Genomic DNA, 15,422 nt, shown 5'->3' on the forward strand with positions numbered 1-15,422 from the left:
TGCACGTCCGCGATGTAGGTACTGTCGCTCTGCTCCTGGTTTCAGTGCCACAGAACACCCGACCTGCACATATACGGTAGGAAAGAGACACCTTTGCTCAGGTGTGGCGATCGAAAAAAGCTTTATCGCTGCTGCACCTTTCTGTGATCAGATTAAAACCCTGAAGGAGACACGAGGACCAAAGCCAGACCCGCCAGGTGACGGCTGAACTCCAGAGAGAAGTGCCAATAAAAAAGCGATGCAGTTAACTATCCTGTTGTTGAGTCTGTGATGGATGGGAAGTCTGCTTCACCGTCCCGAGATCTCCATCCATCATCACGAGTATGCTGTGAGAGATATTACTGAGGGAGGGAGGGATCTAGCAGGAAGCATGATGAAGAGGAGAACGATGGATGAGAAGACAAGTATTCATAGGAGGGAGAGAGACATCAGATGTGTGTTAGAGCCTCGCGTTTCAAGCACACAAAGTCTACATTTGGAGAAACAGCAAAGCTTGCACTCTTGGCGTTTTGCAGGCAACCTAGCAACTGCTGCTATGTGCTGCACAAACCCAAGTTAAAAGCATCCGGACCGGGTTCAGCCTCGGGCCCCGCTGTGATGTCTCCACCACTTCAGAGGATTGCTGTTTATTAAACAAAAGAGGGAGAAGAGGTAATGCAAGTGTCACTCTGTGCCACCTAAAACAGAGAAGACACAAGATGGGGAGGAGGAAAGATGACTGGGAGGGAGCAAATTAAGTTTCCTCCAGAGGATATCATCATGGGAAACCCCGGTGGCAGAAAGGAGGACAGAGAAAAATGAGGAAGAAGGGAGGAAGGCTGGGCTAGCTGCCAGCTCAAAATACTGGTAATCCTTACATGCACACACACACACACACACACACACACTTCGGATTCCTTGCTGGCCGTGGCCTGTCGATATGATGCCACTGTGATTCATGATAGCTAAACTTGCATCACTTTAGCTAATGATTCCCTATACACGCTGCTGCTGTTTGTGCGTGCGTGCGTGCACACGCGCGCGTGCTCACTGCACAGGAGATGACCGAGGACTGAGGAGGCGACTTCCACATCTATTTAAACAACCATTAACCAAACGCACACAAACACACAACGAGTAATAACTCACAATGAACGTGTGCACATGCATAATGTAAGTGGTCCGCTCAGAGAGGAGACGGGCAAAGGCCACAACATGTCAGACTCACATCCATAAACACTGCATGACATTCAGAGGCACACTGAATCACCACAGCGCCAGGTGATTACTCCAGACTGGATCAACCCAGGAGCGACAGCCGAACAGCTGAACCGATGAAACAATTAAACAATAATGTTCCAACAAAAGTCATAAAACTGAGACTGAAACTCAAATTCTTTCAGGTTTACTTTTTTAATGAGAAACACGAGATTTACGTGAGCCATCAGCAAAACATGCTTTTCCTTGCGAACATCAAAGCCAAACCTACAAAAAACCACTAGAACCAGTTTAAGAAAAGCAAATATAACCCAGTCAGTGTCTACTCTGCAGACAGACCAGTTCCCTTCCAGCTGTGGTCCAACAACCTTTTGTTACGACACCGAAACTATGAAAAGTTTTATGTGCTGTTAGCATTTAGCACATGATTTACCGTCTCAGCTCGTTAGTCCCTGCTGAACTCCCAAATCTTATTTACATCGGGTGACTCATTTTTCTTGATTTGCATTTTCATATATGCCGTGGAGTATGACAGGGTGTTAGCTGTGTAACTGTAACGCTGCGACAGAAGCATCTGTATTTGTTTTGACAGTATGATTACATAGTTTATGACTTCCAGAAGCTCAACAGGACCGTGTGCTGCGGCTAACGGGCTGAAGCTACGTGTACTCTGCCTTTAAACAAAGAAAAACAAACAAACAAAATCATTTTAAATACAAGTTTTCAGTTGTTGAGCTGCTGCGTGACAGAAGAAACCCCCCATGCACCACTTTCACCTGATAACTTTAAGTAGATGCAGTAAAAGGACTAGATGTTATGGTCATCTCTAAAGTTAGAAATATCCTGTCTCAGAGTGACGCTGAAAAACTAGTTCATGCATTTATTACTTCCAGGCTGGACGACTGTAATTCATTATTATCAGGATGTCCTAAAAACTCGCTGAAAAGCCTTCAGCTGATCCAAAATGCTGCAGCAAGAGTCCTGACAGGGACTAGAAAGAGAGCAGATTTCTCCTGTTTTGGCTTCCTGTTAGATCCAGAATTTAAAATCCTGCTCCTCACATACAAGGTCTTAAATAATCAGGCCCCATCTTATCTTAGTGACCTTGTAGTACCATATCACCCTATTAGAGCACTTCGCTCTCGCTCTGCAGGCCTACTTGTTGTTCCTAGAGTATTTAAAAGTAGAATGGGAGGCAGAGCCTTCAGTTTTCAGGCCCCTCTTCTGTGGAACCAGCTTCCAGTTTGGATTCAGGAGACAGACACTATCTCTACTTTCAAGATTAGGCTTCCTTCCCACTGTCGCCAAAGTGCTGCTCATAGGGGTCAATGATTGTTGGGTTTTTCTCTGTATGTATAATTGTAGGGTCTACCTTCCAATATAAAGCACCTTGAGGCGACTGTTGTTGTGATTTGGCGCCGTGTAAATAAAACTGAATTGAATTGAGATCAATTAAACTTGATGGTGATGCTTAAGAATGCAGCAGATTGTTGACTTTTCCACTTTTTTATTGTGGTTTTTCAGGTTGATGGTGGCCTCGTTCATTTGCATCAACACCTCTTTGGACCTCATCCTGAAAGTTCCAGCAACCAGATCAGCTCCAGATCACGTCTGTGTTTAAACAATGAGACAACGAGAAAATGTCCCGAAATGACTGGACAGAGACAAGACTACAAAAATGCTGCTGCTGTCCTAATACGTATGGACTTAACTGCATATATATAATAAAGCGTGTGTTATTTGCTAAACTTCAAAAAGCAAAACAGGAACAAGGAAGCTAATAAAACACAGGCTGACCTCCGAGTCCAAAAACTGTTTGCAAAACACTCGGTAGTTGGATGAGCTGAAGTTTTATAAATAGCTTTGTGGTGTTTGGCTGGGTAATCAGGGAACACACACACACACACACACACAATCACTTATAAAGATATATAGCTAACACACACACAAGCTCTCACAAACATTTTTTGCTTTGAGTAGCAGGATTTGTGTCATAAATGTAATTACTGCTGTCCAACTGTAAGATGATAGAATTAAGCTGCTTTTAGAGAGTGAGAGAGAGCGAGGGGGGTGTGTGGGGGGGGATCACAAGTAAGACAAGAATATCAAAATGGTTGGAGGCAGAGGAGGAGGAGGAAGGTGGGGGTTGGCAGAGAAAAACAGAGGAGAAAAGAAGAAAGAAACAAAGACAGCAGGCCTGGGAATGAAAGAGGAAGGATGGAAGTGACAACGGGAGAGAGAGAGGAAAAACAAAAAATATATAAATAAAAAATTAAAAACAGAGCACAAAGACAGAGAATGCCAAGCTATCCCAAGGCTATTTTGTTGGCAGGAAGGCAGTGGGCTACTTTCAAAGTCAAAATTACACTAAGGAGCAGCTTAGCAGCAGGCAGCGGCAACAAAGCCAGCAGACCCAACAACAGCCCCAACTTCTGATGAACCCAAGCGCTCTTTGGACGCTCCAATAAGGAAACGCAGCTCCATTTCCGTGCTCCACTTTTCCATGGAAAAAGACAATATCCAGCTTCTCCCACTGTCCCATCGGGGGGAGAAAAGCATTACATCACAGCACAAATACCACCCGGCCCCGGCATGCGCGTTAGAGAAGACACACGCTTAATTAAAAATTCCTCCTCAAAATAAAATGATCTAAAGGGTGAGGTGTGCAGGCTACACGAAGCATCTCTAAGAGTGTGTGTGTGTGAAACAGTCTGGTTTGTGTTTATTATATGTGTGCAGATCCCGGCCGACGAAATGAGGTTTTCCGATCCCGCAGGGCCCGTAATAATTGAACGGGCATCGTACAAACACGTGACATCATCGTCAATCTCACGTCTCAGTATTTATTTTCAGATTCCCACAGAGCTTAACGCAGATGCAGCTGGACTGAAAGGCGACGCTATAATAATTGACCGAAAGAAACGATAATGCAAATATGCAGCACGGAGGACTTCCACGAGCGCCGCCCCAAAAACCAGATGGTCGCCGGCCTCGCTGCCAACAAGAGCTAATGTGTCGTTTCTGCAGGATAATGACTCCTTCATCTGAGATCCATGTGCACGAGCTGTTTGGAGAAGAGAATCTATTTTTCACTCATTAATGCACGAGCTGTGGAGGCTCGTAGATTCTCGCTTCGGTTTGCTAAAAGATGGAAATCTTAAACATTGGCCTCCACCTCGACGTGCAGCGTCTCATGCATCATACAACATCAGCGCAGCACACGTCAGCTATCATCCTGTAAAGCCTGAAAAGGACGAATGGCCAAACCAGCGAGAAGCGACAGCTCTGACCATCTCCCGATTACTGCTTACCTTTATTGGCTTACTGGGGGAGACGGAGAGGGGTCAAAGGTCATTAGGTATACGGGCGCAGAGCCAAGGGTGCACACAAAGACAGTTAAGACACAGAATGATGGAAAAGCAGTCACTGCTTCTAATAACAGCCGGTAGGAGCTAATGCGAGGCGGCATCGAGCGCGATCTGCACGCGTGCACGCAGCCACGCTGACACGAGACACAAATTGAGCTGCTCTCCCTGCGACAAATTAATCCATCAATCCACATCAGCCTAACAAGGTGGCTTTCAGGTTAAATCCAAAGCAAAGTCTGGGAGAGCCAGAGAGACTGGAAACAAAGGAAGGAAGAGAGGAAGGAAGAGACAAAGGAGACAGAAGGGGATCCAGAGAGATGCGGCTCTCTGAAGACGCAAATTGGCAAAGTGTTGTCAGCGTGCGACTGCTGTCAAAGTCAAAGTTTCACCGGGGAGCGATTCAGACAATGGACTGCACCGGGGTCCCTCAGCATCACTCTGGCCCCCGACACACACACACTTTCAGAGAGATGCTGTCCGTCCTAAGCTCCTCTGCCTGTTTGCCAGCCTCTAAGCCTGAATGGCGTTGGCAAGAAAGTGAGTGAGCGAGGGCTGCTGGTGGGTGGAGGAAGCAAAACTCGGCAATACAAAGACATAAAACTGCAACAAAGGCATACAAGAAATTTGGCAGTTTAAGACATGTTTGCTGCAGGCGAAAAAACCTCACACGAGTGAGTATAAACACACGAGACCTTTTCTTTCCCACTTCTTAAGGAAGCATCTGTATTAAGGACTCGCGCATATTTGAGAAACAACTGAGGGCGTTTGTGCGCGTGGATGGAAATGTTCTCGATTCTGGAGCTTGTTTATTCCCCACAATTGACTTTCACATGGAAACAGCTCTCGTGCACTGTTGCATGCAGGCTCACAAACACAGCTCGAGGCCGCCTTCATCACCCGAGGCTCGGAGCACAGCTGCAACCGCTTACGTCCTGTCAGCAGTTTGTGCGTTTGACTCCGTCGTCCTTCTCACAGCGGTTAAAGGATGAGTCTGCACTACTGAACCATACGAGCTAATGTGCTCTGATTATGCAAGTGCAGCCAATAATGACTCATGTAATCTTCGTGGAGTTTACTTGGGAGCATCTCTTCTGTCGGCGTTTCCTCTTCCACAGCTCGTTTGATTCATTACCAGAATGACGGAGCTCCTATTTCTCGATGCCGCCACAAAGACGTCAAACACGTCTGACCACAAACCCCGACACGATTTGTCAGAATGTGAAAGCGGGGCTTTTCTGTGTTTATTTATCGCAAGAATTTCTGAAAATTTTCCTGAAGACCGTTCGCTCATCTGCAGCCTCCACACGTGGGATTTTCATTTAGCCACAAAGACGTGCACGCACTCACTTTTAAAGGGAAAGTTTCCATGCATGCACACGCACGGTCTGTAACATGGTCGCCTATTTCCATCGCTTTGCCTCTCAAATTCAGCAGAACTATAATATAACATGAAGTTCACATTTTCCACAGGATGATGGGGACTTTCCATTACAATACTATCACCATGACGGCGACAGCTTTCACGCGTGTGTGTGGGTGAACGTGTGATGTCGTTGTCCGGAGATTTCTTTGGCTTTGTGGAGGGAAAGACCATCGCTGGAAGTGTAAACAACATTCCCAGAAGTCATTGTCTTTAAACTGCTCATTTCCCAGGACCCCACCCCATCCCACTTTACGCTCTCCCTCCTCCGAAGTCCGTGCAGCTGTCCTGACAGCCTATCGTGGGGCTGCTGGAAGCATTTCAGTTATAAACTGGATTAAAGAAGAGGAAAGTGGGCTGTCGTGCTTGCCAGGCACACACTCTCTTTAACAGCTCTCTGGGCTGTGCAGCCTTATAAACACGCTGACAGGCAACAGGTACGGGGAATGTGTAACGGGCTTTGGGAAAATAATCTGGAAACCAACCAGATAAAGTGTCCGAGTGTCTTTACTGGACATTCAACAGGCCTGAAACCATGAGGTGAGGTATACGACATGTCAGATATCCAGGAGTCCAGTAAAGAAAACATCCCTGAGTTACCGGGCAGAGCACACATTATCATCATCATTATTATCCTGCAGGACCTTCAAAACTGGCAGCAGCCGGCAGTGCAGCAGAGCGAAGAAAATACAGACTGACCGAGCACAAACAAGTAAATCTGGCCACAGTTTAATCCTGAATTACAATCTGTCAGTCGTAGTCAGCGAGTACCAGGATATAAACACTATTATTAACACTCGAGTCTTCCCTCCTGGTAACAGTCCACAATCATCATCACTGTTGATTTAAGCTGACAGAGCTTTGTTTGGGACTTTTGTCCACACCTTTGCATTTTTACGTTCAGTCCTCATCACGCCCTCTTTCCTCGTCTGCTTACTCGCATTTTCTGGATCCGGCACTCGCTCAGCTCCAAACCAAAGACGAGAAACCGAAGGGAAAAGTGTGTTTTCCTCATCATTTTACCGGAATGATGGAAAGAGGAACAGACACGGCATCTTTATCTCATTATGGTCCAAATCTAATAAAATTACTGTTAAATCTCTGTTTCCATAACTTGTCTTTCATGCTTATTGTTATGGAGCTAACAAATAAAAGTCTGTACCAGCACGTATGAAGTGGGAGAAGTGCTGGACTGAGTGAGGAGGATAAAGGCAGACTCAGAGTGCAACGACGAGTGCTCTTAATGCTGAAGAGGCCGCAAAGGTAATGCTGGAGACTTCAAGGCAAGAGAAAGAGAAAAGTTTCCGATGAAAACTTTTAAAAACACGCGCTCGTCGGCCGCTGTGGTGAAAGCTTTTGAAGCATCGTGCATCTCTGCCCGCCCGCACTTCAGCTTTCCTATTAGACGACTGCGTCCTCCCTTACATCCTTCTCTCCTATCCTCAGGAGCGGTCTCGTCTGTGAGGCGAGGCCTTGCTCTTCTTTCTTGGTTCGTTTGCAAATTTTGTTTCCATTCGTCTCCAGAGAAACCTTCAACGTGTCCAGCATGTATGTGTTTACACCGCAGTTTCTCATTTACTGTTTCTGTGCTGCATGTGTGCGCGACACGGATCATACAGGAGTGTTCGGGAGTTTGGCTCACCTGCATTGCTTCCGGCCAGGGATCCAACATTGTTCTCATCTGCCACTGAAACACAAGAAACTGATGTTAACATACAAACACGCCTGTCTCGCCAAAATGCTTGTTTTTACTGGACTTCTACTTTCTGACGTTGCCGCTCTTTGCTCTCACCGTCGCTCTTTAAACCAATATTGTGTTTTCTGTCTCATTTTACACGACGGCGGGGCAGCCGCTCTGCTTCCTGTGATGTCGGGTCGGCTTCGCTGCTACTGCTAAGTCATTTCCCTTCCTCCCTTGCTCTCACTTCATTTGTCATCTCCCCTCCCTTTCTGTCTTCTTCCCTCTGACCCCCATGTGTCCCTTCACCTTCTGCCCTTTTGCCGCTCGCGTCTCGACTTCACTGTTTTCTTTTCTCTTCAGTTACACCCCGTCCATCCAGCCCGTCGCTCCTCTTTCTTTCCCTCCTTTGATCAACATTCTCGCTGTTAATTCGTCCTACGCTTTCTGCCTCCGCCTCGGTCCCCCTCTTGCTTTTTCTCCCTCTATTCTGAAGCCAAGAAGCTGATGAGCAGAGCTGCATCAAACACAGTGACACGGCTTCTCTGAGCAAATAGTTTTCTAATGAAAACCAAGCCTGAAGCGTGCCGCCAAACTGCCTGCATCTGACACGATCTGCACCGCATTCCCCGGCAGCGGGGGGATCACGCATGTGCTGCACACGGTGTTGTGTTACCACACACACAGGAGGCCGGTCGCCTACTTTTATAATGATTATAAAACTCAAATTCAGCCTTCGAAGCTGAAGAAATGAAGTTTTGGTTGAATTCACAGGGAAAAGGATGCGAGCGAAAGCCAACAAAGTTTACTGCACAGAGAAGGAGCGACAGCGACGGCGGTGAGCGAGGGAGGCGTTCATCATTTGCAACTGATCTTAAATAATTCTTCAGTTTTTAATTGGACTGAAAAATGAAATCAGGACAAATTAAATAAAAATGACCCACCAATTAATAGATGAAAACTGCGTCCTGCTCTTTTTTTATATAAACACACAGAAGCATGAAGTGGGATCCTAACGGGAACGTGGTCGTTATATGAAAGAAGATAATGAGCTCTCACTAAAGCACATTCGTGGCACTTATTAACACAACTGCATGAACTATTTACATGAAACTACATTTACAGGTTGTGAAAAGAGCAAAAGTGTAATGACGGGATTATTCGCTGACCCCTGAGCGTCTCTAACCACGCAGTCTTCAGTGAGCAGCATTCAGAGGCTTCGTCAGCAAACACTTCCTGCTTCAGTCTTAAGCTGCCCTGCTGCACTCACATACATTCAGCTTTCCTAACAATCGCCTGCAAATGAACACTTAAATCTAGCCGAGGCGCTGCTGTGCTCTTTGCTGCTGCAGCAGCCATACAACATCCAAAACTGCCTGATTTTGAAATATCACTTTAATTAAATAGTGCCAAGCTGAAAGCGCCTCTAATAAATAAAGTTAAAAAAGAATTCAGCTAGAAACTTTTTTCACGTCCAGCTATGATTGCATACAAAGTGAAAAATCTTTCATCGCCATGGTGACGTTTGCGCGTGTCCGTGCACGCGATTCGTCTCCTTTTGAGCTCCGTAACAGGAATCCGTGCTCACGCGCGTCTCGTGACTCGATATGATCCTGAGACTTTACTTACAGCACTAATGAGAGAAACCTGATTTGCATACGGCGATGCAAAGGCACGTGTGCTGACAGAGACATATTTGCTAATTGATGCTCAAATTAGCAGAGCTGAGTAAACTGGCGAGGCGGTTGTGGTTAATATTGGGCTGCGGTTATGACTCCGTTTGTGTTTGGTGCGATAACAAATGCGGCTTTTCTGCCGCAGCTTATAAACTTTTACAAAACCACTGAAGCTCACCCGAAGCGCCATCACAGAAACCATCACCAAAAGATGAGGCCGACACGACTAAGGCAGTAATTCCCGTCTATTACATGAGATTATAATGTCATTATATTTACCTACGAACTCTTACAACAGGGTGAAAATTCACCTGTTTTGACAGGAAACAAAGAAATAATCACACTGTAAGTAAATCTCAGCACATTTCTTGGTATTTTTGCAGAAAAACAAAACAAAATCTTCCATCTGAAGTTTGCAGGGAGGGGGTCATGTTATAGATGGATTAACCTTGAATTTTTACATCTTTATTTAATATTCACAGCATTGATGTGCATGATGGATGTTTTATTATTGAACAGACCTTTTATTTTAGCAAAGTAAGTGTGATATGGTGTCTGCTCCTCTACCAAAAATAATTCCCAGGCCTCCCTGACCTTATAACGACGGAGCCAGGACAAACTTCCTGTAAAATACCTGGAAGTTACATCAACTTACGTCAGAATCAGAGAGACTTTATTGGTCCCAGAGGGAAACTGAGTACTTATACTTTACTTCTTAATTCTAATATCTTTAAGTATTTGTAGGTAAATATAATACCTAATGAATTCCATTACACCCTGAGTCACAGCCAGATTATAACGTGTCACCAAAATTAGCCCATTTTTCTTCCATGTCAATCTTCTCGGCTTCAGCGCTCTCGCCTTGTTTGTGACGTGTGAGCAATATGTTCTTCTGGACTTTACAGAGACCCAGGGCATGCTGGGAATAGCAACATAACAGAGAGGGATCAAGCAGAACTTCAGGCCAGCCTAGAGGGATAACATTTATCCCAAACATGTAAGGTCCTCCCCTCTGCAGCACTTCTGTGCGAAGCTGAATTTTGCTCTTTTGCTGTCAGTACAGGAAAAAACGGAGGCGTTTCTTAATATGATGTTGTTATTGTGGCTGCCTGATGGTTTGGCAATGAAAACATGCCATTCAAGCAATCGGTTAATAAATCCTTATTTATTTGTCGTGCATTTAATGAAGATCGAGGCTGCAAAAACACAAAGGAGGCGATGTACAGGCATGTGGTGCATACCATCAGTCTGTTACTCGTGTAGAAACAGACGTCTGAGCAGCTCAAGTAGTCTTCTGCTTTGTCTCATTCACACACACACACACACACACACACACACACACACACACACACACACACACACATCTGAAGGAGGAGGACTGAGGGAAGTGACATTTGAAACAATATGCTTTGTTGTGCTGCTGCATCCGCTGTCACATTACACTGATGTATGCACAAGCACAGGCGTAAGCACGCACACGGACGCGGCATCTCTACGGCTGACTTTAGACAGTCGCTGAAATGTCTCCACACCCTCGAATCAGAGAGCAACAGGTGACGGAGATGTGAGCTCACAGCATCACCTTCCTCACACTGTTTGCATGAATAAAAAAACATAATGAAGCTGCAGCTAAAGCCTGCATCGCGTTAGCACTTTGTTTCTCGCTTTCTTAAGTTTGGAAGTCTCGGATGTTCACAGGTCAACCACAAAGATGCTGCAGCTTCACACTCCTAGAAGCCAAATCACACTATTCTCAGTCCAAGGCCCCGAAATGTAAAATCATATACGGCTTATTCTTTAACATGAACCTGATTCTGTTTAGTACAGGATGTAATTAAGCACACAAGACAAACACAAAGCTGCAGCCAGTGACTCTGCAGAGGTCCCACCTGCATGCAGTGGGACAGGTGTCAGTCTGCATGCGGCTGTGGAGAGCATGGGTGGTGCAGCAGTCATGCAGCAGGAATATTAAATGTATGTGAGGATGCACGCAGCCACCATGCAGAGCGCACAATGAGGAAAGATCATGTCCCCACCAGTGTGATGCTGGTTCTGAGTCGTACCCAGGTCCATGCTCTTCGAGGCTTTGACGTGCTGGATCTGCCACTGGTTCTGGTTCTGGGTGGGAGACTGGGGCTGAGCCGGGCTGGAGACGTGAGGCTTTTCCCTTAAACAAATGAAACACAAGGCAAACAGAGCCCTGATTTTATTTGTGTGGAAGTTGCATCCTGTGTTGTTCTAATAACACAGGAGGGAATCGTACGTCGATTATTATAACTGCAGCGGCGTTAGGAGCAATGATCTTACATTAAGGAGGAAACACTGATGCTCAATAATGTTATTTTTTAGGAACGGCTAAAAGATAATAATGTGCGCAACAGTTCAGCGAATGTTTTTGTGATGGTGACACCAACATGCGGATAAAGAGTAAGTCTGTAAAAACCTCTGAAGAAGACAAATACTCACCTTTCCTGGAGATAAGAGTTTTGATTGGAGCTGCTGAAATCAGCGTCGTGTCCATACAGCAGCCCGTCCTCTTCCTCATCCATGTGAGAGTAACTCCCGTTGGTTACTAGAAAAGAAATCAATCTGATTTAAAATAAAAACCTCAGTGGTGACGCGACAGCCTGAGAAAACAGACCAAGCATCTTTTCTAGAATCAGGCCATAAATAAATAAACGAATGTTCGTACAGCCGACTCGTCCGTGTTGCTGTGGTCACGGCTCGGCGTTTCACGCAGTGCCAGCCGGGATGGGAACGTATGCAATGGCCCTTCCTGGGTTCTCTCTCTTTGTTACGCTTATTTGGGTATTTGTTTACAGGCAAAATATATTTGTCAGATATGACTATTACTCCTCATATTGGGGCAATAATAATAATAATTGATTATCTTACTAATCGTTTAAAAACAGGCCAATCACAAAAGCTATTTAGATTTTCAGGGAGGTGCTTGTGTAGTTTTTACATTCAACACTTTGAATTTCTGCTCTGCTGTCTGTTAATGAGACAGAGATGATTATTGGTGCACAGCAATGCAGCAGAAAACATCCAAGCAGCTGCCTGCACTGTGAGTCTGCTGTAAGGACGACAGTATAACAAATGCAGCTTTCAAACACGGCACACGAGGAGGAAGCAGAAGGAAGTGAATTATGCTGCCAGAGTGTTTTGAGGAAGTCCCGACACTGATTTCCACCTCAGCTTGCAGCTGCATGTAGCTGCAGTTTCACAATCACATCTGAAGCCATTAGCGGGGACTATTTAATAATCAAAAAAATGGGTGGAGGAACACGTCAAATAAACACGTGTTACTCTGATCTATTGTTGTCTCCTCTAAATATTTAGAAAACCCGCCTTTAGTGAGGAGAGAACATTAGAAAGTGGGTTAAAGCGATTCTCACGAAAAGCTTCGCAGACAGAAAGTCTTAAGGATAAAAACTAAAGCGAGTGAGAGACGAGAGGGAAGCGGAGGGACAGATAAGCAGCTGGATGAGCAAAGAGTAAAGAGAGAGATAAACCACAGCAAAAGTTGGTGCAGATGTGCAGAAGTGATATGGCTGCGTCCGCCTGATAAACGAGCGTATGACAACTTGATGCACAGACACACGATCCGCTCGAGCGTAATTTACATACAGTCATCACTTCTCAGAGTGCATAGCTGCCACACAGCGCCGTCCTCGCCGAGCGTCCTTTATACGCTCTGCACACGTGCGACTGAAAGCACAGACGTTTGCAACTGGAGAGGAAAGCGGCGGCCTCCGAACGCATCGCAGCCTCTCAGCTCCCTCCCTCCCTCCCGCTCGCTTTCTGCACTAATCACCTGCTTTATTTTTCTTCTGCTGCCTTTCTTGCAATCTGATATTTTGGCTGTCATTTATCTCTCCTCTCAGATCTCCCATAAATCATTTTATCTCCCACTCAGTTTTCAGCCTTTTTTTCTCCTCCTCCCTGCAAGCACCTTAATCAGCTGAACTGTCAAACACACACACACACACACACACACACACACACACACACACACACACACACACACACACACACACACACTGACTCCCTCTATTTGAAGTGGAAAAAGGCATTTGTTGTGTGGATGATAGCTCAGTATCAGTTTGCTCCAATAGAGGATAGATGAATCCTCTTCTTCCACACTCCACGTTTCCTTCCTGTCATCTGTATTTGTCTACGGCTTGTTGGTCCAATCATCCCCACCCATCTCTCTCTTAGCAGCCGTGGGGAACCGGCGCATTCGTTTTACAAATACAGAACCAGTCTGAAGTTTGGGTGCACTGGTGGTGCGTTCAGCGTTTAGCTGTTTAATGCAGTTCATTCAGCTGGAATTGTTTAAGAGACCTGCTGGGACTCCTGGTCTTCTTAATGATCTGAGAGCATGAGTCAGGTTGCACTGAGTGGGTCTGCATGAGCGTGGAAAGTATCCGTTTGTTTTTTCAGCTGGACAATGACCCAAAACCACAAAGAAAGGCAGATCTGGCTCCTACAAACGTCCAACCTGAGCCGGATAAAGAGAGAAGCTGCTGATTACTGCTGTACACGTGTAGGAACACCTTTAAAAGGCATCCTGGCTTCCACAGATAGCTGGGGGAATATCACGAGAGTGCAGGAAGTGTGCATTTACTTATAACTTAAACTATAAGAAACAAGGCAGCTCACGCTCTTACTTTGAAGGGAGTAACTTTATGTTCAGTAAATATTCATTCTGTTTTCTTTTTAAACGCACTTTAACATGTTTGTAGTGCAGAAAGAAAAAGGTTCAAGTGTTGTTTTCTCTGTTGTATCAATATACGTGAAATGTTTTCTACAGTTACTGTTTTATGTTTTACTTATGTGGGTATGATGCATGTGTAGCATGTTTAAAGGTTTAGATATAAATCCATGTGAAAATGTTTCTGATCACAACAATTTTGTTTTCCAATAAAAAACATATTCAGGAACTTTGTGACATAACAAACTCATAATGAGATGACGTGTCATTATCCATATATTATTCCCTGCATGCCGATATGCCTGAATTATGAAACTGAATTTCCTGGAGGGATTAATAAAGTTTCATCTAATTGAATGCCATCAGTACAAACAATGGTGGTGAGAAACATAGTATTAAATATTATATAGCATCAACATCCCATGTAGAATCCTATGAGACATGCTTGATATCACATTCAAAAGACTCACAGAAAACTTGACCTCTGACCTTAAGATTCAACCTCATCTGAGGTGAGAAACATTTATGGCATCAGTTTGAAAATCGTACATCGCCTCGTTCGACGACAGAACTCATGAATGCTGCCAGGTTTTACAGACCGTGGTGTTTCTGTTACTTCTTTTTAAACCGAATCTTATAAACAGGGACCTGTAACGATAGTTTTCAACTTCGATGTTCAATGATATTTTTCAAAATGTGCCATCCTGTGTCTTTATCCTGTCTTCCTTCTCTCACCCCAACCGGTCGCAGCAGATGGCCCCGCCCCTCCCTGAGCCTGGTTCTGCCGGAGGTTTCTTCCTGTTAAAAGGGAGTTTTTCCTTCCCACTGTCGCCAAAGTGCTTGCTCATAGGGGGTCATATGATTGTTGGGTTTTTCTCTGTATCTATGAAGCGCCTTGAGGCAACTTTTGTTGTGATTTGGCGCTATATAAATAAAATTGAATTGAATTGAAAAAACAAACAACAAAACTATGACTGCAGCTCCTCGCGGTGCCACACGAGGACGGTTTAACTCACAGGTAAAAGAAACTTCACAGCCATAAAAAGCACATTTACAGACACAACATGGTGCAAAATAAAGTCTTTAGTCTCCCTTCATAAAACTCTTGGTTGGATTTGTTATTCATCCACCTGGTTACTGCAGTCAGGGACGCTGTTGCTTTGACGGACGACAGTAATTATATCAGATCCTCGTCTGCCCGGCTGGAGCTGTGCACTGTGTTTGGGGCATGTTAATAGATTATCTGACAGATGTGATGATGCAGACCATCAAAGAAGTTGGTTTCTTTCTGTTACCAGCAGATCTGTGTGTCAGTTTGCTAACATTAACATGACCCCCTATGAGCAGCACTTTGGCGACAGTGGGA

At 45.0% G+C, this 15,422-nt stretch overlaps 1 protein-coding gene across 1 annotated transcript in view; it reads right to left on the reverse strand.

Moving 5' to 3' along the window:
* LOC102309614 (partitioning defective 3 homolog B) overlaps nucleotides 1–15,422 on the reverse strand; it is a gene marked incomplete at its 3' end in the record, with an annotated part of 144,079 nt that overhangs the window by 19,013 nt on the left and 109,644 nt on the right. The window contains 3 exon segments of the mRNA XM_005925930.3: nucleotides 7,628–7,672; nucleotides 11,376–11,506; nucleotides 11,806–11,911. Of these exon segments, the coding sequence (XP_005925992.2) occupies nucleotides 7,628–7,672; nucleotides 11,376–11,506; nucleotides 11,806–11,911 (282 nt within the window).

This window comes from Haplochromis burtoni, unplaced genomic scaffold (assembly GCF_018398535.1).
Source record: "Haplochromis burtoni strain Fernald_Lab_line unplaced genomic scaffold, NCSU_Asbu1 Contig_74, whole genome shotgun sequence".
Lineage (NCBI taxonomy): Eukaryota > Metazoa > Chordata > Actinopteri > Cichliformes > Cichlidae > Haplochromis > Haplochromis burtoni.